The following is a 26,651-nucleotide window of genomic DNA, read 5'->3' on the forward strand; positions in this document are numbered from 1 at the left end:
GGGCATAAACCTCACTTAATTGATGTGCTGAACTCATAGCATGAAGTGCTGTGGCAGAAGAACTAAAAACAAGCTGAACGTTGTCAGATTTTTAAGTTGCAAAGTAAGTTTTGCAGGTGTGTTAGAAATTGAACAGTAGTTTTTCAGTGTCTCTGCAAGTTGAATCCAGTGTAGAAGAAAAGCTCCTGTCACAGCTGTCTGGTAGAGTATGCTAAAAAGAATCAGTTTTAAATAGAAATTTGTCCATGATTTAGCTATTTTCAGGTGTTCTGAAATTGTACAGGATTTCAAAACATACAGTCAGCTGAAAATATCTGTGATCCCTGGTGTTTCATACCTTAGGAGCTATGTTTCTTGTATAAAGCTAACAGTCTGTCTGAAAGTATTGCTTAAGGGGTGGCTTTCTTGAGGAGGTGAACAGCTCCATGGTCCAGACTCACAAAGCCAACAGAGACATAGTACATTTCTACAAATGAACTCAGCTCTCCAGAACTGCTGCTGCTTAATCCCTGTAAAGTTAAGAGTTTCCTGTCTTGTGCCACTATGGGTTTAAAAAAAAAAAAAAAAAAGCACAATTTTGAGCCAAACACTATACCATGAAAAAACAGATGTATCCCTGGTAGTAGAAGGCTGCAGCCACCTTTTTCTTTCTTTTTTTTTTTTTTTAAATGCATACTCAAAGTTTTATAATGGATGATTCTTGAATCAGTAAGTCATGTGAATGATTGGCGCAAAGAATTGCATTGTTGGCTGACCCAGGAATCGTCCTGTGTCCTGTTCAATCCTTTGTTACTACTTCCATGTCCCCTTGGCCAAACACATTCAACCACAGGGGAACATATAAACCCAGAGAGGAACAGAGGAATGCGAGGTCAGTACAGGAAGGTGTCTGAGGTGCTCTGTTATCTGAAGTTCCTACTGCTGTCTTCTGATATGGATATCCTAACGAGGGAAAGTTTAGATAGTAAGACTGCAGGCTGTGACTTTGTTCTTTTCTTTCTTTTTTTCCCATTTTTTCCAGTGGTTGTTTAGGATTTTGCCATTGAGAATAATTACATCCTAGAAGGCAGCTTGGTCCAATATTTCATGTTCAGTGGATCTCTTCAACGCCACTTACAAAAATTTCTTTGTAATACTTTTAGATAGCCTGTGCTGAACTTGTTGAACACTTTCATGGCATCAAGCCAAATAACAGATGAGACAAACTGTTGTGCAGCCAGAAAGAAGAGGGGTATTTGTAAGGACAGTTGCATTTAGCTTGTGTACTCTGTGATGCCACAACTAATTCTGGTTCCATCAATCCACAGCTGTCAGGTAACAAGCTGAATTGTACTAAGAGCTTTATTATACTGTGCTATGAGAAGTAATGCTAGGCAGAAAGATCTCTGAATGGGTGTATTCAACAGCTGAGATGTAATTTTTCATGCAACTAACAATGAATGTTAAAATTTTATGAATTAATGTCTTGAAGTGATTTGCAGGTGTTTCTGATACAGATAACTAATCAAAATGCTAAAGGTTCTATGTCAAGGAAGATTTAAGTGACATGGGATGCATATTGCATGCACACTTGGATAGCATAACCAGTTCACTGTTGATCATTTATCCTTTCAGAGCTGGTTGCTGGAGTCCCGAGGGGAGCACAGAACTTTGGCTATGTATGTACTGACCCACATTTTATCCTTTTTATAGCAAGAAGGCAGTTAGACTATTTGGAAGGTTAAAGACTACATTACATTTTCTGTCTCTTTGACCCTAATCTTTCTAATCAGAGAAAACTGCCACTGACTTTCACCCTCAGGCTTACCTGGCTGGGTTGAAATGCCTTACTGGTTTGAGCTTTGAATATTAAGCCCTTAGTCCCTTCTGAAGTCTGTTTTCAATAGCCAGTTACAAGCATGCTTTGAGTATGATTAGTATCCCTATACCCACTGAGTGTTATCAGACCTAAGCTTACCCACAGGTTAGCATATTTCACGTGCCATGCTGTGTCCACAGTGGAGAGAAGTCTAAATTCAGATTATTCATACCCAATGTTTATTTTCAGTGCTCTAAGTATGTACGCTGAATGCCACTTGCAAAGAGTCATGATATGCAGTTAGAAGTGAAGGGAGAAAACGATATACATGTGTGGATACAGCTTTTACCTCACAGGAAAAAAAAGTTTTGGAACTAGCCTGATTGGGAAATTGAGATCCCAGCCACAGACACATTCTTTAGTTTTGTGTACCCAAAATTCCTTGTGTCTCTGGAACTTATTCATACCATTTTTCAGAAGAAAGGTGTATATGTGTATGTATATATATTTATGTATGTATGTATATATGTATGTATATAGTTCTTTATGTTTTAAGTTCATGTTTTCATGCCTAATAATGTGGTCACTGGTTAGCTGATAGTCTGTGATTTGCTGCTGTTCAGTGTCCAGTAAGGAAGGGAAATAGTCTTGTCCCCATTTGATTCATGGGAAACCTGAGACTCAAGATCTTAGTGATTTGTTGAAGGTCATACAGGAAAACAGACTGAAAAGAATCGTTTTTTCTTGGCCACTTGGACCATCTTTCAGTGTGTCAGATTGGTTTGCAGTGATGTTATGGTGTAGCACCTCCATGTGTGCTTGAAGCTTTCCATATTTTTCTGTTACCAGGTCTCAATTATTAATTCTTCAGACTTGACCTTTATCCAGAACTTCACTGGTGAACAGGTAATGTCAAGCAGCTGTGTGATGAAATATTCTATCTCTAGAGCATATAGTTTCATTAACAGAACATATAAAGTATTTTTTAGAACTAATGACCATAGAAACAAAGAGGATTATCAGTAAAAAAAATTTAAAAATTGATATCTGATATGAAAGCCTATCTGTTGTTTTTTATTTCCAGATGGCGTCTTATTTTGGGTACACTGTTGCAGTATCTGATGTTAACAATGATGGGTAGGTTACCAAATATATTCAGCTCCACTGAACATTCATAGAAGCAATGCCTGATATTTATTAATAAACATACGTTTTCAGGTGCTTCATACCTCAAAATGCTTCTCTTGAACTTCTCTGCTTTTCTAATTTTAATTGTTCACATAGGCTTATCTTTGTGCAATCAGAGTGGCACAAGTATTTGCAGGCCTAGTTTGCATGAGTTTATCTTTCTGAATATTTATTCAAAGCAATGTGGCAGAGCGGGAATGTCCAAAGTCTTAGGAAACAGGTCCATGTAGAAGAACAGTGAATAAACAGCACTAGCAACTGCTGGGAAGAGATAGGTGCGAGTCAAAAGTTCATTCTCCCGTTCTTAAAAGCAGGTAAGTCTTCTCACATGTGGACCATCCATAGCTTCACTTCTGAATTTTAAAAGCTTTCCAATATCATCAGCTTCTCATTCCAGCACCTGCTGGTTGGCCATCCATTTTCATCATCCAGAGGACCAAGAAGTGTCTATGGCCCGTAGTTGTTACAACAGGCATTGTGCTTGTCTGAGGGAGAGTGCTGCTCAGCTCCCAGGGTCATGCCTAAGATACTCGGGGATTTCAGGCCCTGTTGAACAAAACGCTTGCTAACTTTGAACTCATGTAAAGTCTGATTAAATATTTTAGAAGATCAGGACTTCAGTAAGTGAATATTGATACTAGCTTTCTAGCAAGGAGATAAAGATCCCTGAAGCTCAAAGCCTTAGAAGTCTGCACAGAGGTGAGCCAGGATTATATTTAGAGCTGTGGCATACTCTTGTCTATTGCAAAATGTCTCAGATATGTCTACTTCATACTCTTTTCTTACAATTATTTCTCATTAATTAACATAGAGCATTAAATAATTTTTTGTGGCTAAATCATTGCTTCCCATCAGTGACTAGTGACCTTTTAAAGAGTGAGGGATACAAGAAAAGAGAAAAGTAACAAGGTGATAAAATGTTATTGCAGTTCCAAAAGAAACAAAACAAAACAACCCCCCCAAAAAAAAACCCAACAAAAAACTTCAACAGTTTCTGTTGTGGCTTCATAGTACTTAAATCTTTTAACGTTTCTGAGATCAAATTTTGTGATAGTACAATAGCTTTTGAAAATTCCTATTTTTATGATATACAGAGTCAGGATTTAGTCCTACCATAATGCATTACTAATGTGAAAGGGTGGAGAAACGCTAATCTAAGTTAGAGTAGATGCTCATTAGACTTTCTGGGAATGTACTATTTAACTTCTCACTGAACCAAACTATTTCCTATGCAGGTTAGTTCCTGTGAACCATAGGGTTACTTGGCAGGTCTCATATTTTCTGTGTACCTCTAAGACCATTGTTTATGTCAATAATATAATCAAACTGCTGTTGAGGCCTGTGTGGTCTCCCAGTCTATATCTTAAAAGAAATCTAATGACTCTCTCTAAGATCCAAACATCCCATAGAAAACAAAACACAAAAAGCTCTCCTTGATAAACATGTCTGATTAGATATGTAGTCTGTCTTTGCTGATTTGCACATGTAGTTGATAGAAATATTTATCTGAAAGGGAGAGTAAAACAGAGAGACAGGAAAAGAAAAAGCAAAAGGGAAATGACCACTTCAAATTCACTTATGTTTTTTGTGCAGCAAAGGATAAAGGAGGTAGTGATGGCCTTATCAGTACGAGAAACCTGAATAAGTTGTATGCTGAAAAGATTAATAGGAATGATGTTTTGCTGTAATGAAACGGAAGACGTGGCTCAAAGATTAGGCTCATCCTAGAAAAAAAGTTCTGTAGACCTTCTGCTCCAAGAGTTCTGCAGGTGTTCCAGGGTGACTCTTGCAGTTTTATCTGCACCATATCAGGATTGTGGGCAGAACAGGGAAATTGAGGATATTGTTTGAACTACCGTTTAGTTGCCCACTGCTAATAACGAGAAATTCACAATGAAACTTAACAAATCAAACTTTGCCATCAACTTACAGACTACATTCCTAGTAAAGAGGAAAAAAGAGAACACTTTCCATTTAAACTGAAACAGTCCAATAAAAGTAGTGGAATAAACTGTTTACTGGTCTTTTATTTGGCCTATATCAAAGCTTCCCATAGTTATACTTTGACCTCTTGACATTTCCCATACTCCTGCTTTTTATTACTCAGCAGGATACAAAGAAACTGCATACAGTCTCAGCAGGTGGTCAGCTTGTGCTTTTTAAAGATTTTTTTTTTTTATCATAAGGGAAGCCATAGTGGCTGGTTACGTTTCTGGGTTGGAACAAAAATAAATACATAATTTATGTTAACTGCAACATCTCAGTGCAGTAATGAAGTAAATCTAATGAACCAGTTCAAAATACTACTGCAAACTGAACTGCACTTTATGGTTTAATATTACTGTCCAGGGGCTTTTGCCTTTGTTTTGCTCTTATGGCTTTTTAAAAGAGATCACATCAACCTGATTTTGGCTCAGAACTGGATTTTGTAAATATAAACTCCTACAATTTAAATATCCTGCACCCACAAAACTACATCATTCTAATCACATAGGTACTTATAACTCAACAAGTGACCCCCCCCGCCCTTGACCGCTTGATGTCTAAATACTTAAACTGTAGGAGCTGGAAGGTGAAGCTGACTATAAAGCATGGTAAACAACAATTGCTTGCTTATTACCCACTTGGAAAGAAACCAGGAATAAGTAAATGAGGATCAGAGAGAGCAGGGTAGCTGAAGAATCCTTCCTCTCTGGCTATAGTACACTGCTGTGACTGAAAAAAAAAAAAACCAAACAAACAAACCCAAATCCCTAGAATTGCCTGAGGGAGAATTCCTTCTTTCTGAGGACTTGCTGAAGCAGCTTTCCTTGGCCTACAGAGCTCTGCACTGACAGAGAAGGGGGAAAATCAAGAGGGTGAGGAAAGAAAGGCTTCAGTGTGGGTGGGACATGCCAAGACCTTGAGGGAAGGCAAACTAAGTGCTGCAGGGGTTCCAGTTTGCTCTGCTGCCCATAACCAGTTTAGAAGTAGGTCAGCGTAATTTAGATGACTGCCTTCCTCCCGCCTTTCCCTCAGCACATCAGAAGACAAGCCATTTTAGCTACTGGATTGTGGTCCCTACTCCCTGGACTATTCATGCATTTTATACAATCATTATCATTTATTTTAACAAAGTAGAAATCTTCCTAGAAAAATAACCCAGCACTGTGCACTCCTTCTGAGATACTGTGATCCCTGCACAACAGACTTCAGCTCCTGTCTGCTTGCTTTCTGCTCATCTGGTGAATCTTGAATTCAGGGTTAGGCTTCTGCTTAGAGAATTTTATGCCGCTGTGGATGACAGATAGTCGCCTATCTCTTTTCACCATTTTAGGCACTCTGAATATTGCTCTGTGGACCAGAGTTTTAAAGGTATTTAGGTATCTGCTTATTTTACATCGATGTACTGGGAGCTTCCTGGCTCTGAATCTTTTGGTTCCTTACCACCTCTAAAAAAACCCTTCCCCTAGTCTTACAGTCCTTCATTTGTAAAATATTCATTAGAGCCAGGTCCATCTTCTAGTTCATGGCTTATATGGCATATAACACCATGGGGTCTCAATCTTACTGGAAATATCTGGACTGTGATGTAATAAAATAATAATTGATGATAGTGCCACTGTGTAATGCTTTTATTACAGAGCATATGTAAAATAACTTGTAAGAAGAAGAGCATTCATGATCTGTTTTTATTGTTGCTATTGTTTCATGGCAACCGTTTCAGCTGACATTCTGTCCCAACCACACACATCTTCCATTAGAAGAGGAGGACTTTTGATGTTTAGTGTGAAAGGAAAATCCCACCTTTGATGTCAAGTCAGCATCTGCTTCCTTCCTTTTTTAGTTATTCATGCCGTGGGGTAAAATCTGACATACAAAGAATAGAACAACTGTACCAAAGTGACCTGACATTTTGAATTAACAGTTTCCTTTATGGAAACATACTATAAAACTTAATACAGAACTAAAATTTGTAGAAGTACTTTATGACAATTTATAGAGTACAATGAGATTAAAAGGCTTCTAGACGTGGTATTCTGTACTAAATTCTATCGTATAGATCTTAGAACCATAGTATATATCTATGGTAAAGTAGTAGCTGAGCTAGTCCTAAATCATATGGGGTTTTTTTGCTATTGGGATTGGGAAAACCAATATAGTGCCATTTTGTTAATTGTTTTACTAATGGATAAAGCCTTTGTGAAAACATCACTATTGGGAATATGATGAATTGAGAGTAGAAAGTTTTCTACAAGTTTTACAAAGTTTGAACAAAGTTTCACATTAGAGCAAGAAAATATGTTTTCCAAACTAAAAATTCGGTGATAAAATAGTACTAGTTATTTGCAGTAACAGAGTTCCTTAATATGGATGACCAATGTCCACTGAATACATGGGAATTATCCTATTAATTTATACAGGCTTGAGCAACCTTCAGAAATTAATCTGACACTATCATTTCATATCTCAGAATAATCTATTAAGAATATTTCTGCTTGTCATGTGTCTGTCAATCTTGCTTGATTTTATTCTTCACTGTCCAGGAAAAGGTCTTTTTTTCTCACTAAATAAAAGTTGGTAACATGTTTTGAAACACCCCCATTTAGAACAACATGCAAAATATCTTTTGATTAGTCTGTCTTCTTTTACTGATTCTTCTTGGAGTAGCAAAATGGACAGAAGGACTTTTCTCTCTAAGCCTCGTACTTTTGTGATTCTATGATGTCCTTTCTCTTTAATACTTAATACAGTAAATTATGTGAGCACTGGAACTACTCATGTATCTAACAGTCAGCAGAAGTATTTTCAGAAATAAAGCTTTGGCTTTGTCTCCCAGCTTCCATTTGAATTAGTGATGAGGCATTCTTTATTAATTGATGCTCTACGTGTGTTTCATGTATATTACTTCAAAAATCTGCTGGAAAGTGGCAATTTTTGTTCTGTTGTTCACTTACTGATACATAATTTTTAAAAGCTAGATTTTATACTGTAATTTATCTCTCACTAGCACTGTTAGCAGGATAGATCTACAGAATTTGTCCTAGTAACAGAGATCCTCTCTTCGTTACATTAATGATTTCTGGATCATTAACTGCAAGGTATAGCTTTTCAGTGTTTGTTGTGGGCATAAATTGAAGTGCAAGAGATTCCGTTTAAACCTAGGAAATGTTTTTGCTGTGAGAGTGATCAAACACTGGAAGCAGTTGCCCGGAGAGGCCGTGGAGTCTCCGTGCGTGGAGATTCTCAAAACTGGAGTAGGCACAGCCCTGGGCAGCCTTCCGTGGTGGACCATGCTTTGCACAAGTGTTTGGACTAGAACTCCAGAACTGCCTTCTTACCTCAGTTAAGCAATGCCTCTATGATAATTATCAGCTTCCTCTTTAATAAATGCATGAACTGTGTTGATCACACTCAACCTCTCAGTGACACTGATTTTGGATTGATTTTTCCAGTTTAGATGATATCTTAGTTGGCGCCCCTCTCTTTATGGAGCGAGAATTTGAGAGCAAGCCTAAAGAAGTTGGGCAAGTTTATTTATACCTGCAAGAAAGTGCATTCCTCTTCCGAGATGCGCAAATTCTGACAGGCACTGAAGTGTTTGGGAGATTTGGCAGTGCAATCACGCACCTTGGAGATCTCAATCAAGACGGATATAATGGTAATTTATATGTAATGTAGTAATATATATCTCTGTATATAAAACCGAAATTTAAAATGGCTAAGCAGTGAATATGAAGTGTCTGTGCAGTGGCTGAAAAAGGCTTTTTTAAGGCCTTTTAAAAAGGGTTTTTAAAAAGGCCTTTGAAAGTCACGAGAATTTACATTAATGATAATGAAACTGATATTGAGGGCCAAACCGTGAAAACCTTACCTGTAGGAGGGCAGTCATATTGGCTAAAGGGCTATTTTTTAGTAATATTAGCATGTTCATTTGAATAAAAATATTATCTGTTAGTTTATGACTATAAGTACATTTAAATATTTAGCTAAGATGTTGCATTTGTTTAAAAACAGAGTCCTCCTTCTCTCCTCAAATGCTTGGAATAGTTTGAAAATTGTATGAGGCTCAGTAAATGGAGCATTTTGCCCACAGTGAAAGAATTGGACAAGTACAGATGTACTATTTTGGAGTCAGACTTCCATTGGTACTTAAGCACCAAAAGAAGCAGGTGCATAATGGGACCTTTTTCAAATGCCTATAGCACATGCACACAACAAAATGTTCATGTAAGTTAACTGGGAGCCTAAATTCAAGAAAACAATCCAACTAAACTAACTTGCTTAATTATCTGAGATATCCTGAATGCCTTGAGCATCTAGCATTAAGCCTCTTAGACATGGTCAGTAGCACCTTGGTTTTCCCTGCACACATTTCTTTACTTCTTATTTCCAGGATGTTAGGGATCTGCAAATCATCCATCTCTGCATCTAAAACTCCAAGGAGTTTTTCCTGAAGGAGGTATTTTGCACAGTAGCCTTAAAGTAGTTGGCCCACTAAGGAAAAATTAATGGACTTAGCTCCTCCTTAACTTGAGGGCTGTTTTTCATGGTGCTCTAGCCACTAGACTCTTGGGCAGCATCACCAGTGTGTAGCTCCTGTGCAAGGGATAAGTCATGTCAGGAGCCACAAGGTTGTATTGGGGTTCAGTGCACAAAATCCGAATACCATCCTGTGGATACAAGCCACTGGATTGTGACTGCTGAGAATACCCTCACTGGATTGTCCTGGAATCCCACCATGGAGTTCAGCCCAGCTGGATGCCATGGTGGAGACTTCCTGTTTTCTACCTGTGAGCAGATGCTCTCAGCTTCTCTGGGTAGGGAAGGTTGTTATCCCTGCTCTCCAGCATTCTGGTAAGGCAGGGAGGACACATTCCTGCTTTTCCTTTTCACTGTATAGAGAAGGCTAAGAAGTATCTAGAGCCAAAGTCTTCTGCTTCAGGACTGAAGATGCCAATCATAGAGCTTTGGTGCACTCCTGCCTTTAGAGTGAAGGTACAAATTCCAGGTGCTGAAGTCAAGTTTAATAAAGGAGTCCAGCATCAGCTCCTAGATCAGAATCTAAAAGTAAGAGCTATAGATACATATCCTCTTCTAGTGTTTCCTATTGGCTAGCTCAGCTAGTGTGGCTGTTGAATTGCAATCTAGACACATGATTCTCTCCACATCCCATGCATAGGAACTGAGAAGAGCATTGTGAGTTCTACTTCTTGGATATGGCACCTAATTTTTTAAGGATTGCAGTGCTTAACTGCAGAATGCCCAAGGCCTCCTGTTAAATTCCTGACTTGGTACTATTCGCATTTCTCAATAAGATGTTGGCTTGGTGTAGATGAAAACATTATATTTTGTTGTTCTTTTTAGCATACTAAATCACTGGATGTTTGAGGGGGTGGGGTTTTTTTGTCTTATGTTGGATATTTTATCTGGAAAAAGAAAATTAATTTTATCTAACAGGTGTTCCTTATTAATTAGGTGATAGAGAAAATCAAGAAAAAAATGTGTCTGTTTAAAAATATGTAAGTAGAAGCAGTCATTCATTAGATCTGAGTTTATTAAGGCTTATTAAATGGTAGAGGAATCCAGTGTGGACTGGCAATTTAGTATAATGCAATAACCCCTTCATAGGATGTTTTTATAAGCTTTTGTCATGAATGTTTGACACAGAAAAGAGACTATATTTTTTTTATGTTTGCCTCAAAACTAGGATCCATGCAGAAGTAGAGAGTTGAAGTTGAAGTTCTTGCATGTATGTAGCAGAAGCTATATATGTCTGTTTTCCTGCAGGGAATTAATTTTTGCTTTATTTCAATTGTGCCCATTCTTTTATTTCACTGCAGATATTGCTATTGGTGCACCATTTGCAGGAGAAGACAGAAGAGGAAAAGTGCTCATTTACAATGGATACAGTAATGGGTTAAAGACTAACCCTTCCCAGGTTCTTAATGGAGCCTGGGCCTCACAGTCCATGCCTTCGGGATTTGGCTTCACTCTAAGAGGAGACTCAGATGTAGACAAGAATGATTACCCAGGTAAGATTTTTCCGTTAGAAAGGGAATTTCATACTTCCGTTCTCTGGAAAATGCATCATGCCTAAACTGCTCCTTTTGGAAGGCAGAGGTCAGAATAAAGAATAGACATTTTTTAGATAGTTCTAGCTTGCTTTCTTGAGAGTTAAAATCAGACAAAACAAATACTCCCTTTCCTGTCAAAAGTCATGATCAGAAAGGCAAGAAAGGGTTTAAATAGTTACATTAACATAAAACATGTGAAGTTTACAATAATAAAAAGCTTAACCCTTTCCCCCCACATCCAGAATGCTCTCTGCTTGTTGAACTTGTAAGGTCTCCTTCATCCTGGCATTCTTTCTTAATTAAAAACATGTTGTGTTGTAGAAGAAGGGATTGACTTGGTTGTGTTGCTAAGTTCTTTTTTGCTGTCCAAAAAGACACTGAGCTATATATAGATTCTTAATGGCTTTGACTGAATTACAAAAAAGCAGAGAAAATGCAAAGACATTGCTTAAAGGCAGATATTTCATTTGGGCCTTTCCACCCCTTTTATGTTTGCATTTTGCTATATGGACTCTTCCTTTTTAGGTTAGCTTGATTCTTCCTTATTAGTTTACCTGACATGCATTCAAGTTTATCAAGTTTGTAACATTAGTTGAGCTTCTCCTGGGAGGTATTTATTTTTTTAAGAGGCATATTCCTAGCATCTAAGTAGTCTGAATGTTGAAGCTAATTTAAATGTGCTTGTATTTACTCTCTCTCTCCTCTAGAAGAAAATCTGCTCTGTTTCTTTTCATCACAATTCAGAAGCCTTAGCAAGGGTGTGCAGTAAAACATCATATTTTGTTATTGTGAAAGGTTCATCCACAGTAAAATGCTAATAGCCTTTACTTCCCTAACTCACTATGAAATCACTTTTGTTAGCCTGGTTATTTCAAGGGTAGTGTTCTTAAAAGCTGTACTGTTTCAAAAGTGAAAATTGTGATTTTCAAAGGGACAAAAATGGGCTCTCTTTTACCTTTTGATGGATTGTAAAAACCTTGAAAGGTGTCTTTTTCCAAAAGCAGAAGAGAGCTTCTGGGAAGGGGTGTTTACAATAGGTTTTATGGTTTTACAAACAGAAAAGCTGACTACAGAGTAATAAAGTGAGGCTATCATAAGGCTGAAGTGAGAGGATCTTTAGCATTTCAGAAAAGAAAGGGGTTTTAAACACTGTTCTGACTTTTTGTTTGCATATTGTTGATGTTGCTATTAATAGTCTTTCATTGTCCATGACTAATGAGGTTCTTTTGGACAAGGGAGTTCTTTATTAAAGTTTCAGCATTTAAACATTTCCTAAAGCACCCACAAGGCCCCCTAGCAAAACCAAAGAAAACAGGATATTGCATTCCTGGCATTTCTAAGATTGAAAAGATAGAGGGAAGGGAGAGATTCTTTCAGGTCTTCTTTGAGTGACATGGGGAAGAAAGAAGAGTAGAAATCTAACTAGTGTATTAGCATACTTTATGTGGAGCATCTTTTAAGATAATTTGTGAAAAGTTTGGGTGATGGGTCTCGATTTTTCTAAATGTGTACTGAGGAACTGCTATAGTCATTTGGGTTGTGAGATTCCTTGGAGTTATTCTACTTGTCATTGTTGGCTCCACTACTTGCATCCTACTTGCAGAATTTCACATTGTGATATGGCTCACTATGTGTTACATGGTTTGGTATTATTATGTGAATGACTTATTTTAGAAAAAAAAACCCACCCTGCATTTACTGTAACTAGCTTTTCCCTCCATCCCTCAGTTGAATATCTGGATGAGCAGTCCAGAGTACTGGTGAGAATCTGTCAGAAAATGACAATAAAAAAACATTACTGTCAGTCAACCACCTTCTCCTTAATTCACAAAGACCTGAAGCACCAAAACAGAGCTGTAAAAATAGCACAACCATGGCACAGTTTTAGCACAAAACTAGAATGCCTTCCTATGGGAAAAAAGGAAAAAAAAAAGAAAGGAAATAATCCAGGGAAATGCAGGACCAGGACAAACACGCTAGGCAATCAAGTAAGTAATCCTTCTTGTGTCAAAGAGCTTTTCTTCTTCAGCTCCTGGCGGAAATGTTGAAGGGCAGCCCTTGTACAAGGAGGAAACAAGGTACTGAACTTGGAAGGAGTAGGAAGGAAGTTTTATTTTAGAAGTCAGCTGAGAGGCAGAGTATTTGCTGAGCATAGAAGGTCTAGGAAACTAGCCTTTAATTCAGTGGTTCCCAAACTACTGGTCATGACTGTGATTCAATGAGGTTTATGAAAGATTAGAAAAAAATCTCAAAAATTTTCATTTAATCTTTTTAATGTGTATATTATAAAATCAACAATTTTATAAAAAAAAAAAAAAACCCAAATTATACTGACTCATTACTCTTAGAAGTTCAGTTCCCATAGATTGGGAAATGAGAGCCAGCTGTAAAGTCTGGCTGCAGGTATAAGCATGTATTACCACAGTCTAAGGTGAGATTCTCCAAGAAATTAGCTTTTCCATGGCTAGAGTTCAAGTGTTGTGTGAAGACAAATGAGCTCAAAAAGGGGTCATGCTTCCAAGAAGCTCGAGACCGACATCAGTTTGTCAGGAGTCATGTAACTATAGCTGTACTTGTACAATTTACTCAGGCCCTTGTGCCTAACATTGTTCATGAGGCAGACGTATCCCTGCTAGGAAATGAGAGCCTGAGAGATGGGAGTTACTCCACTATTTCAGTTTTAGTGCACTGTGTAGCATTTGCAGAGCTTTTAGAGTTTCAGACCTTCTTCTTTAAATCAGACCATGTATTAATGTTCTTGGAGCAGGTCACAGACCTGGAGACCAGAAGATGCCACCTGTCTGTGTGGCTTCTTATCACAGACCACCGAGCTTCATCCTGGGCTCACTGTATTGAGCCCAGGAACCAGTGCTCTTAGAGACTGAGTTACAAGTTGGGGAATGCAGTTCCTAAAAAGTGAAGGTGAATCACAGTCAAATTTTTCTCCTATTCGACAAAGGTTTGAACCTTCAGGCTGAGATCTACCTATTAGCTTTCTGGAGAAGAGCAGCCATTTGGTACAGGAAGTGATATCTTTCTCTCTTCATCCAAATGCCTGTATAAGCTCAGGAACAGAGAAGGAACTAAGGAGCAGACAAAGGCTATGTAATACTCGGTGCTATTCAAATCCCCCAGCTTTTCTGTGGACAGAGGAGTGGTTTCTCCTTCCTCTTCCTGCAACTCTTGGCCAGCAAAGGGAGAGAGACCACCTCCTGCTTCCTGGTCTTATTTAGGAAAGGCAGAGGAGGACTCTCTTGTCCCTCAGGACCCCTGTTAAATAATAAATATGGGAGAAAACTGATCAAAGTTTTAATGGTGGAGTAGCAGAGCAGGCAGGGAAAAATAATAATACAGCCATACTGATACAGATGAAAGATCTGTCTAGCACCACAGCATGCCTGCAGTACTGGCCAACAACAGATGTCCAGGGAATTGTGCAGTTGTTTCCTTCCTCCCAGAATATTCACCCAGCTCTAACCAACTGGAAGAGCAAAGTGTCCCTGGGTCAGAGGTGGCATCTTCAAATTTAGTAGCCCTTGCCAGACTTTTCCATGAATTTGACCAATCAGTTGTAGGACTTGTGTGAACTTTTGGCAGCTGCAGCAACCTGTGCTAAGGGGCCCCACAGCCTAGCTGCATGTTTTGTGGAGAAGTAGTTCTTTTCACTGCATCTCATTCAAATCTTGAATGTTCCACTGGACAGTTTCTTTGGATGTGCCCTAGTTCTTATACTGAAGAGACAGTAAACAATTCTTCTTTAGCCCACTCCTGTTTTACAGACCTCTGCCATATTCTACCCCTTGGCCATATTCCATCTCTCGGCCATATGTTTTAGCAATCCTATGGAAGGAACCCTAATTTACTTAATTGTTCCTTGTGCAGAGGCAAATGGCACACCAGTCCTGCTGTACCAGATGATGGTTCAGTCTTGCCACCACTGCTCCATCTTCTTCATACATTTTTATGTAAAGAGCGGTGTGTAAAGTGTGACATGTCTGGCTGAAGCATTGCTTCTAACAAAGATTTTACCATTGACCCAGGTTTTGAACTTATCCAACATTAAAAAAAGCTGTATCTTCCCCACGGAGAAGAAAATCAGAATTAGTACTTGACAAAAAAATAACCCCACATCTTTTTCATTGGTATCAGTGATTATGTTTGTGCAAGAAAATAAAGTGAGACAGGAACTGTGGTCTGGCTTTGAGGCTACATGGCACAGCACAGCTCACCACCGTCAGATGAAACCCTCCTGCCCACTGAAACAGGATACCTATATCCAAATTGCCTTTTGGGAAAGGTCCTTGGCCCAGGCTATTCCCCAGACCATTCCTGACCACTATGTGGGAGAGTACTAACTTTCACACACTAAAACCAGACCAGAGTTTGTGCTAACAATATAAAAATCTGGACAGTACCAACACAGTGCTCAAGCTCATGCCCTGACTATATTTTCATTTTGCTTGTGTAGCCACTCACTGCACAAAGCACAGGATACAGGCAGCTGGATGGCTGCCTAGTCAACATCGTACCTAAAAATGAAACTTTCTCTAGCAGGACCAGCATGCAGACAGGCTGCTTTTCCTTCTCGTTAGCAGTCCTGTCAGTGTAATGACCATCTGTCTTCAGCTGCCCTGGCATAGATGTTATCACTGTAGCAGTAACAGACTTCTACTCTCAACATTGTGAAAATACAGGGATTTTTCTAACCTTTCAACAGGGAAGATTTAGTTTTTGTTATTAAGCACAACCCTTGGTTTACATCTCCACAGCTTTCCAGGGAAGGACTTCTGTAAATTGTGTCATACTCGCAGACGCTCCAGATGTTATGTGCCCAGAACTGTTCCTTTATCTACACAGACAGGGATGATAATATGGTAGTCTCTGCTTTGCAGGCTTGGAGGCGGTGTGAAACTTTAAACCCTGGGAAGCAGCAGAGGCAGAAAACTGTGCTGATCATCCTAACAGCTGTGTTGTTCTAAAGACATGCAGCTGCCCTCTCTCTGTGGTGGTGTTCATCCCCTTCAGTCTCAAGCAGAGTGCTGTTCCTCACCTAACAGAAGAATTGCAATGCCAAACAGTGGTGATGGTGTTAATGAATGGATGGATGCTTCTTTCTCTGTAGTCATGTAAGAGTTAGGCAGAACCTGACCAAACTTTATAGTCAGATAAGGCTAGTGAGAGGGACGCAGTAAGAGGAAGCTGATTAAGCATGTCAGTCAGATAGATTGAATGTACCCAGCCAGCTCTGTGCTTTTTGATGTGACTATTCAGGGGAACAAACAGCGTGCAGCTTTCCTGGTCTTCCAAGCATGACACTGACAAGCTTTGTAGCATACTTACTTGAGATACTCAGGATCTCTCCAGTATACTATATGTACCCAGTATTTGAAGGAAAAGACCAGTTAATCCTCTTAAGCTACATCTACACTGGTAAATTAAATATGCTGTCTTTGGTTCTGAACTGTCACTGAACAGTCCTTGTCCATACTATCAAACTCACTTTCTTGCCAAAACAGGGTTGCCGCATGCTCTCTTCTGGAGACTAATAATTGGCATGGGCCAACTGCTTTAGGGCCATTCTAATGATACCACTGCAGACAGTGCAGGTGCGGCACACAGGCACATTCTCTGGCACTTACTTACTAACACTGACATAACTGTAACATCGATACATTTCAGTTTTCTGACAACTCATATTCTAAGGACACATTGAAAAGAGAGGATCCGAACTCACTTATGCTGCTGTAGTAAATACAGACTTAATGCCATTACTTCAGATTGACAGTCATGTCAAAAAAATAAAGGAGATTAAAGAAATAAAGGCAGGGTGAGCAGTGAACACAGTGAAAAAGTGTAAATGATGGACTTTTTTTGTCAGTTTAAGTGCAAATACAGCAGTAGTTGGAAGGAATTATGTGTGAGATTCTGTGCTGCACTTTTCCGTGCTGAGGTTAGGACATGGCAAAGCAGCATCATGCTGTATCTGAGGCCGTACTGGTGAGGCCCATAACACAGTTTATATAGCTCTGGGATTCTTGGTAAAGCAGCTCTTCAAGGTTTGCATAAAGATATTCTGAAATCCCTGCCTCCTTGTAACCTTCCTGACCATCTTCTATGCTGGACTATCTGAGCAACATGATGATAACTTTCAACACAGCTTCCGCTTCCACTCCACTCCTCAGTAAATCTGGGGCTTTCAGGGCCCCTTTGCTCCATCCTGAGCTTTATTTGTGTCATCAAGGCCTGGAGCAGGGAATGAAGCCTCAGCTTAGGCATGTATTTTGAATTGTAGTTTATTTTATTAATAATTGTATTTGTCTTTTTCTATTAGCATAGTTCAGTTTTCATAAGAACAGAAGAAATCCATAACTCTGCTTAATGGGGAAGAAAATTGTTTCTTTTGTCTTCTGGGCATCCATTCAAAGCTGGTCCCCACTGAGTGCTTGGAGTCTGTGATTATCTAGGTGATGGTGCCACACTTCCAGCTGGTTCATCTATCTGCGCAGGGCTCAGGCATTTGGAGGCTGTAAGGTTTCCACCCTCACGTTTCAGCATATGTTCAGCCAGTTGATGGCTGATTATAGCTGAGCAAATAGTTTATAATGAATAACTTAACTCATTAAGCTTGCTTTTTTTCTTGTGGCATATCCTCCAGCAGACTGTGGTTTCTTCAAATGTGTTTGTGAACCAGGATGATTTAACCAGTTTCTTTTAACAGTGTGGGTGGATTCAGAGCAGTGCTCTAGATGAATTCACTATTCAAAGACTGTTGAATAGTTAGTTAATTGCTCAAATAAATTATGTACTATTGTTTCTGCTCCCTGCCTGTTTAGACACCTGTGTAAGTTTTTCTTATTAACTTAGAGTCACTCTGGAGTCAGTGCCACTGAAGCTTCATCTTCAAGATATCCCGCTTTTATACAAGTGCAGCTGTTGGCCTGTTCTTTTGGTTATTTTTAGTCAAGCCTTTGTCAGCACAGGGAAATGTATAAAGGCATCTTCACACCTTGCTATTTTTGACTTATTATTTTAAGAATAACATGTAGTTAATAGAAACAAATGACTCTAGAAACATTTTAAGAAGGAAATAAGTGTGATAATCAGACGAAATTTCCTCAGAACTTCAGTAATCCAGTCTAATCTTATTAAAATAGGAGTATTTAACAGCTCCATCTGCAAAGTACATTAACTCAAACAACAGGAAGAAAATGCTCAAGTTCCTTTCTGAGAGGCAATGGTTCTTTAGCATTCATAATTTTTTGTGAGAACAATAGGCATTGTGCCAACAATATCACAAATCGTAATCTAGTGATGATTAAATTATGAAGTTGGTCCAGGAGATTTGTGGAAGACAAACAAATTAAGTCAATGAGAAGCTGCATCTGCTGTGGTAAGAGAGAACTGCTGTGCGTGGGAGCCAGAGCAAGGGCATAGGTTCTGCCAGCAAATACAGAAAAGCTGAAGTGTTTCTACCAGCTGATTCTGTTTTCACATGAGTAATCAATCAAAAATGTAGTGACAAGCCTAGAGACTCCTATAAATATGTTAATTTTATGGCAAATTATCTGTGTAATTTACAGGTATGCTTTTATAAAATTCTTTAAGATATTTAATGAAATCACAATATTGTGCCCAATGGAATATAAGAATAAAGCAATTAATCCCAGTAAGTAGGGATTTACTGAAGTGATAGAGCATTAACTGCCCTCTTTTGCATTTTTTTGTAATACAGCGAATAATAACATTGTATTATGAAAGGGACTCTTTCAGACAAAAGGGGAGCATTGAAATGAATTAGCCTTAGGTGTTATCCTTAACAAACCTGCTACCAGAATGGTTGAAAAACAGAGAAGGATCAAGGCAGTTGAGAATGGTAGGATTGGAAGAAAGTGACTCTGTTTTGGGTGATGGTTGTTTGTAGTATTTAACTAAAATTTTTGAATAAACTTGTCTGAACTGGACAATCCTGTGTCCTTTATTATGGTCAAGCATAAAGTAATGGCCATTTAAAGGAAATTTTATTCTGTGACCTTTCCTACTGAGATCTGGGAGTGTGGTGCTCTCTGAAATCCTAGAAAACAAATAGAAATCTGATCGTGAGCCTTTTTGGCACCTGATCTGCTGAGGGAAATACAAAACAAAAAGGTTCACAAAGACTTTTTTAACAGGTTTTCCACTTATGTGGTTTTCTCACTCTCTTTTATGAAATTTCCATTAACACCTGTACTCAGATAGGATTCTAATTGTTTTCCAGTCCCTATTTATACTATGCAGTTAAACTGACTGACTACATAAAGTGATGTTTAAAGCTGTCAACAAATCATTCTGAGTCCATAAAGTCAACACTTTCATGCCTGTATCCTGGTAGAGTTGTAGTGGGGAGGTGACTCAGCTATCTATTGTTTCATTTTGGGGTTTCTCACAAGTGTAGTGTGTGCCAATTATGTAGCCCTTCATTGACTGTTGTTCTTGGCCACCATCCCCATGAAGTGAGATGAGATACCATGCCTTTGCGATTGCTTTTGGGATTGCTGGGCAGACTCCAACCAAGTGTGGGGTGCTGAACACGATGCATGTTCCTCCCTGCTCAGACTCCCTGGGGCTGCTTCTCTCACAGGTGATGGAGATGTCCTTTAAAAATACCAGGGGATCAAAGAATTTGCTCAAGTATCTTGTTGAGACTGGAGGTTGGACTTTGTTGATCTTCCTACTTCCTCCAGTTGATTGAAGGCTTAGTCACCATCATGGCAAGTTTCTGCCCTTTGTCACATGGTAAGCTTACAAAATCCAGTATGCCTTTCAGTGCCATCTGCGAATACTCTTTCCTTAACTTTTTATGGTAATTTTATCTCAGAAAATGGATTTTTTCACCAGACAACATCTTGCAAACCTCCCCTTCAAAGCAAAGTAAAATTTGAAATAAGCATTAGGATTGTTTAACTTTGCAGTGCCCCATGACTTCAGTTAAGTACATGCCAAGGACACTTGTTTTGGGATTAAGCTCTATGAACTTCACCAGTTGGGGTTTTAGTGCATACAACCCTCAAGCTGTGTTGAAAGGCAAATTGAAAATTCCTTCGGAGTCACACCATGCTTGGTTTTTTTTAGTTTTTGCAGTGTAGTTGTGACAGCACAGCTTATTTATTCCACAACATGAATGAGGCAGAAGTGCATGGCTGCTGCCACCAGCCCCTCCTTACAGATACCTGCTTCTCTAAAGGGTAGCAGCCGATAAAGTATATTCTCGATGAGATGACATATTCAAAGTGGTCATTTACTTAAATCTATGAGGTCTGTCATCCTCCTGAAAACATGAATTATGAGAAAATGAGGAGTGAAGGAGATTCTGTGATTCTGATGCTTCTCTCTTTCTCTCTTTATTTATACACATTTTAATCTGGACTTGAAAAATACCCTCACAAGTGCAGAGGAGCAAAGGTTTTCATACACTTTTCTTCAGGCTCTGTTTGGAAGGGTTCTAAGCAGTTAAATTAGCTTTTTTGATATGTAATTCCAAATTGCTTGTTAAACCCTTATTTTTCAGCTAATGACCTTTGCATCAGTGACATTGCGTGCGTAACATTAACAAGCAATGAATAAAGACAACTTCTCTCTATTTTTAGGAGGGGAAAGATGCCAGACTTCAGATAATTTAGACATCTCATGCATTTTTTCATAGAAATTATTAGTAACTTTTCTTCTGCAGAACACACAACAAATTCAAAACTTCTGCTTATAAAAGTGCTTGGATTTGATGTGTATTCAAATCTCATGGATTCATATCAGTGTTGAAAAATTTTTTTCCAATGACGGGTATAGGAGTTGCACCCCACAAGGCAATGAAAGAAAGAATAATAAAACTACAGCTCTGTTACAGAACAAGTAGAAGCAAAGCAAAATCCCTAATAGATCTTCCAGTGAATACTCTGCTTGAATATATAATGGCTTGGTCCTTATATTAGATCGTAGATGCCACTACTGGCTATAAGTATGTTTTATTGTTTGCATAGTCATTTGTAAATCCACTTTTCCTACTCAGTAGTTTCACTCATACAAGCTCTTTGTGTCAAGAATAAACATGGCTTAGACCAGAGAATAAAGGATGTCAGGTAAAAAGAGCATCCAAATGAGAGCAGGATGAGCACAGTCGTGGCTGCCCTGCTCAAATAGGGCCTTTGTGATGGTGCCATGATTGAATGTCCTCATCTTTTTTGCTGTGTCTCCAAACCTGGCCAAGGTGGCAATGAAGAAAATTGCTCATGGAAAATCAATCTTTTGGTGGCCTGGGCCTATCATTGCCCCTCTAGACCCATTACACTCTGTCTTCAAACAAACTGGCCTCTGTCCCAAAGAAACCAGAATTTAACTATCAAGCAGATGTACAAAATCTCCTTTAATATTAAAGTGGGGGATGCTGAGATAGTGGGGATCTAAGTCTGCACAGCTGTAGATACTGAAATTAAGAGTTCACTCGTACTAGTGAGGCTAACTATCTCACAGATTCATTCTTTCTACCTTCAGATTCAAACAAGCTACATTTTATTAAGGTTACTTAAGTTGTGTGTTCAAGCTTTCATTTGTGCCTATGAAGGGTTGGAGTGCTTTATTTTTTAATAAAAGATTAGATTATGAAATCATCACAAGACTAGGATCTGGATAAGTCTTGGATATCCACCTGTTTGGTCTCTGCTATAACATAGCCCTGTACTGAAACCTTTTGAGTTATCAAGTCTAGTGTGAAACAGTATATATCCTAAGTTAAGTCTGTTGCAGAATTCATAAAGAGCATCCATCTGGGAACAACGGAACGGAAAGCCCTTGCTTCTTCTCTTTCAGTTTTTGTTCATAACATGATGTTTCTTTTTCCTTTTAAAAAAACCCCAAAAAACCAAACCAAAAAACCCCAACTGAATATTAAATCTTTTTTTTGGGGTTACCATGGGTGCTGCTATCAGGAAGCTGCCAGGAAGAGTTCTGCCATGTGTGCTGTGTAGCCTTTATGGTGATGACTATGTCTCAATCAGTTGTTTATTTAAGAGGAAGATATCTTTAGGTTTTGGTACCCTGTGCAAGTTGTCTATAAAAGCTGCTAATAAAAAGGACTCATAACTGTCCCAAAAAGGAGATAGAAACAACACTGATTTTCTTCTGCTATTTAAAGTATTCCTGACCCTGAAGGATATTTCTCTAAGGCCAATGGAAGTAGATGTACAAAAAGAGATTCAGACCCATAAACTCTCCATGCCTGCTCCTGTTAGGACATTATTCAGTGGAATTCATTGTAGGACAGGCTATTGGCCATGTGGAGTACTTGTTTAAACTTGTGAAATCCTGACCATCTGGAAGGCAGACAGAGTGCTGGAAAACACACTGCCAGACCTGGCTCAAACCCACACGGCTAATTAGCATCAAAGCTTTGTATTTGCATCATGCCCAATGACTTCAGGGCTTCTTAAGCAAACCAGTGCTCAGGCTATGGAAGCAGCAAGTAAGGGTTTGTTTACAACCCTGAGTACTGGTTTAATTAACTCATTTAGATCAGTTTAGGTTGCCAGTCTGTACCACTGCAAGGTCTGTTGTAAGACTCGGGTCTACTGAATTAGACATGTGTAAATCAAATCGTATGATAACAACAGTGGAGTGAAAGGGGTGCCCAGATGGAAACAAAGCTCTTCCCTTTTCTTGAACTGTGCTTCAGCTAGAGGCAGCAGGAAAGTTGATCCTTTTTCCTCACTGCTTGGCTCCAGCTTTTCTCCAGTAGGCCTGAGTGGTCCAGCAAGCCAGTCTGGATCTTTCCAGAGAGCCCTGTGTGGGAACTCCAGGCAAAAAGGAAATATTTGGGACTGTAGATTCCCAACCCAGGCTGGTGTCCAGTAACAAAGATGTGCCCAAGGCCCGGAGTAGTGCTTGTGTTGTTGACCCCATCTGTTCCAGATGGTGACTGATGAGGAAAAAGATGGCTTTAGACAGGTAACTATTGTAAGCCTTAGCACATGCTGCTACAATGCTGAGAACATTAGAAACTATGAATTCAGCCATCCACTGACATGTGCATTGTATTCGTGTACACAGAGATGTAATGCTTAAAGTAATGAACAAATTACTTAAAACACAAAGCAGGATGGGAAGGATTGTCAGGAAGGAACACCATAAATTTTCCACATGGCCTGTATGACATTGACAACAAAGTGATTTGCATCTCTTTGTGTAATGGGCAATTAAATGGTTTGGAATAAAATGTGTAGGAGTTAATGGCATCTTTCTTCGCCTTTAATACAAGTTGGAGAGAAGCAAGATTGTGGCATGGGTGACCTTGTGTTAAATAGATTGGCACTTACTGGATATAACCAAGACATTTATGAGGCCATCTCTGACAATCTGAAATGTTTTCTTTCAGGTACACTTTTGAAAAAATTACTTACAAAGGAATTATCACATTTCTTTTATGTTACTTCATTTTTAATATAAATAATCTAATTTAGACTGGAAGAAGAATGCATGAGAGGCTTCTATATAGTTCTTCTGAAGCTGTTTTGTTTTTCCAGATTTAATTGTAGGTGCATTTGGAGCTGGAAAAGCAGTTGTTTACAGGTACGTGGTAAATCCAATAGATTTTTTTATTTTACAGCTTTGGTGGGAGATCTGCAAATAAATTTCACATTCTTATGTTTCCCTGGTGCAGTGTGTAAAAGGTGCTCATTACAGATGATAAGTTAAGCATCTTGTGAGAAACAAATGCTTTTTTCCCATGCTCAAAACTTGTCATTTTTAATGAAAATTTCCATGCTTAGTCTTAGCTCAAGAAACTTATGGAATGTTTGACTCAGTTAATTGTAAGAAATTTAAAAAGCATAACATTGAAAATTAATTTATTTCCTGGGAGAATGGTGCTAATAAGAAATTTTCAAGTGACTGATTCTTCAGAAATTGTGTACATTAAGATGTGAACTATTTATTGAAAATAAAGACTGCTACTTTTAGCCTCAGTTTAGAAAAAATGTATGAGATCCTGTTCTACAGATCACAAAGTTGTTGCTGACTATGGATTTTCACTAAATGCACTGTTTGATTAGAGGTAGAAATTAAAACTACCAAATAAATAAACAAAAATCTGCTGCTGCCCTCTTAGTCTTGCCATGCCAACAGTTCTTTGGATTTAAATATTCACCATCCATTGCTGCAAACAATGTAGTCATATTTCTTGATTCCTGTCTGTCATCTTGTTGTCTGTATTCCAACAGTACCTGACTGAGAGAAGGCGTGTTCTGCTTCTTGACTGAATGTTTGTCAAGGCATAAGAATTTTGTAAAACAGGAATGTCCCTATTGAAGAATCATGCAAATACTTTGCAGTGCATTACTTTGCAGTGGCATGAATGACCGCACAGGATGTGAAGCATCGGAGAATTAGATCCAGTGTGTATTTTAGATAGCAATAAAAAATGTCTTCTATTTAATGTAAGAAAGTGAATAGCAGGAGGCCATTTCCTGGCCAGAGTGTATCTAATATGCAGTTTGTCATATTGGAGAAGCAGAATTTTATTAACTGAAATCTGCTAGAAAAAAAGGTTTTCCCTGTTGTCCAAAAATGAAGAAAGTCATTTTACTTTTTAATGGCTTGCTGAAGTAATATAGAGAAGTAATCAGAAAAGCTCAGCTGTGGATTAAAATATGAGGAAAGTAATTGTGTAATAAGATGGTTTTGCCAGAATTCTGTAAGTTACTGTAAAATAGTACTGCTGTCTTAAAAAAACAGAATGTAGACCCTTTCTTGTTTTCATTTGTCTTCTAAATTGCTCTCAGTTATAGATTATCTCATTATTTAATAACAGATTGTTATTCAGAGGGATGGTTCCCACCACCACAACTGTATATTCACATACTCAGCAGAATTTTGTGATGATTATTCCAGGTTTCCAAAGTCAATTGTCTCAAGACATGTCAGACAGAGTTTATTATTGGCTCAAGATATTCTAGATCTACTTTAACCAAATTATATTTATTTTTTTAAGAATCTTAAACAGAGATAGCAAGTCTGAATATGTCACTGTTAATGGAAACAGTATAAAACAAATCTAACAGTATAAAATAATGGCCAAAGGACTGCTGTAAATTCCAAAAGGCAGACTCTCCCTTTGTGAAAACCCAGTGTTATGAAATGTGTCTGATTTGCCTTGGTCCCAGGACACACCTATTGGTTAATGATAGGATACTGTTTCAGTGATGCTGTTAACCTGTGATTTTTTTGTGAAGAACTTTCAAAATGTCATAGTAGGAGGTATCACAGTTTCTGACTGAAAAAAAGAGTTCTTTTGGGTAGGAGCAGCATTATAAGTGTTTTCTCCCAAGTAACCCTACATTTCCAGCTTCTTTGTGGCCATCTCAGTGAAGTGTTTTCTCTGCTGTAACTGCTGTACTAATGTGCTCCTTCTGTATGCAGTGAACCTTATTTCTGTCCCTCAGAGCCAGACCTGTTGTGACAGTAAATGCTCAGCTCATTCTGAACCCCATGATTGTGAATCCCGACAACAAAACTTGTCAGCTGCCTGGTTCTCAGCTTTTGGTGGCCTGGTAAGTTCACGATTAGACAAAAAACATTCTCATTCTCTTTCTCAAAGGACTTCCTAACTTTTTTTGCAGTTTTTTGTTGAACATGTTTAAAGTTCGAAAAAAATGTTCAAACATGCTGAGTGCAACAGAAAACCCTATATAGAACAGAGTTGGGTTTGATATCTTCCAGTACTTCACAGATTCTCAAAATGAACTATCTAAAAGTTGAGTCCCTTCATACGCTGAGTCTCCTTCTGCATAGGAGAATGCTCAGTGTCTTCTAGGATCAAGCTGCAAATTCATATGCAATGTTTGGATAAATGAAACATGGAACAGCTAAGACAGACAAAACACCGAAAATTGATCTATCAAAACACACATCTTTGCTGAGAAAATGTAACAGTGAAAGTGATGCAAAGAGCTGGTGGGTCCACCATTTTCTGTTAGAGAGAGATCTCAGTCCTGTGTGGAAGAGAGAAGATATCTGGCTGTCCATCCTGAGAGCAGTTCACAGGATGTTGTTGCTGGCCGCCATTGGTCAGAGGAAAGCTTCCTTTTAGTGTGTCGTACAGGACAATTTTGCATATATCTTTAAAAGAGAAACCCTCCACCACAGTAGCATTTAACTTTGAAAAGAAAAAGTACATTCAAAAACTTGGAGCTAATTAAAACAATTTATGATCCATTACAAATATAAAATGCTTGCAGGACAGTTGGAGGCTATCTAATAGCACATAATACCACATAAAGGCACATTTACTGCACTAGAAAAAAAAGTTACTTAGGGCCCCAGGAACGGTTGATAAAAGAGGCTAGTACAAATACATAAGAAACTGTTTAAAAGTGGAAATCATAACAAATGAGGAAACTAAAAACAAAACAGAGCATAAACACATGCAAGTTGAATATAAAATACCACTAAGTCCTGCCAGAGGGACTGCAAGGAACAGATTTCTAAGACATAAAAACTAGTCATATCATTTCATTTAAACAACATCAGAAGCAGAAGGCCTGCCAGGATGTGGGCTGGATGAAAACGAATCTCAAGGTGTAAAGGAG

At 38.5% G+C, this 26,651-nt stretch overlaps 1 protein-coding gene across 3 annotated transcripts in view; it reads left to right on the plus strand.

Moving 5' to 3' along the window:
* The window catches only part of ITGA8 (integrin subunit alpha 8), a 114,722-nt gene that overhangs the window by 21,541 nt on the left and 66,530 nt on the right, over positions 1-26,651 (plus strand). For all 3 annotated transcript variants that reach the window (XM_074834893.1, XM_074834902.1, XM_074834912.1), the window contains 7 exons: positions 1,615-1,658; positions 2,648-2,704; positions 2,883-2,935; positions 8,422-8,627; positions 10,810-11,001; positions 23,589-23,634; positions 25,506-25,613. In XM_074834893.1, the coding sequence (XP_074690994.1) occupies positions 1,615-1,658; positions 2,648-2,704; positions 2,883-2,935; positions 8,422-8,627; positions 10,810-11,001; positions 23,589-23,634; positions 25,506-25,613 (706 nt within the window). The remainder of the gene's footprint in view (positions 1-1,614; positions 1,659-2,647; positions 2,705-2,882; positions 2,936-8,421; positions 8,628-10,809; positions 11,002-23,588; positions 23,635-25,505; positions 25,614-26,651) is intronic.

Source organism: Strix aluco, chromosome 1, assembly GCF_031877795.1.
Source record: "Strix aluco isolate bStrAlu1 chromosome 1, bStrAlu1.hap1, whole genome shotgun sequence".
Taxonomy (NCBI): Eukaryota; Metazoa; Chordata; class Aves; order Strigiformes; family Strigidae; genus Strix; species Strix aluco.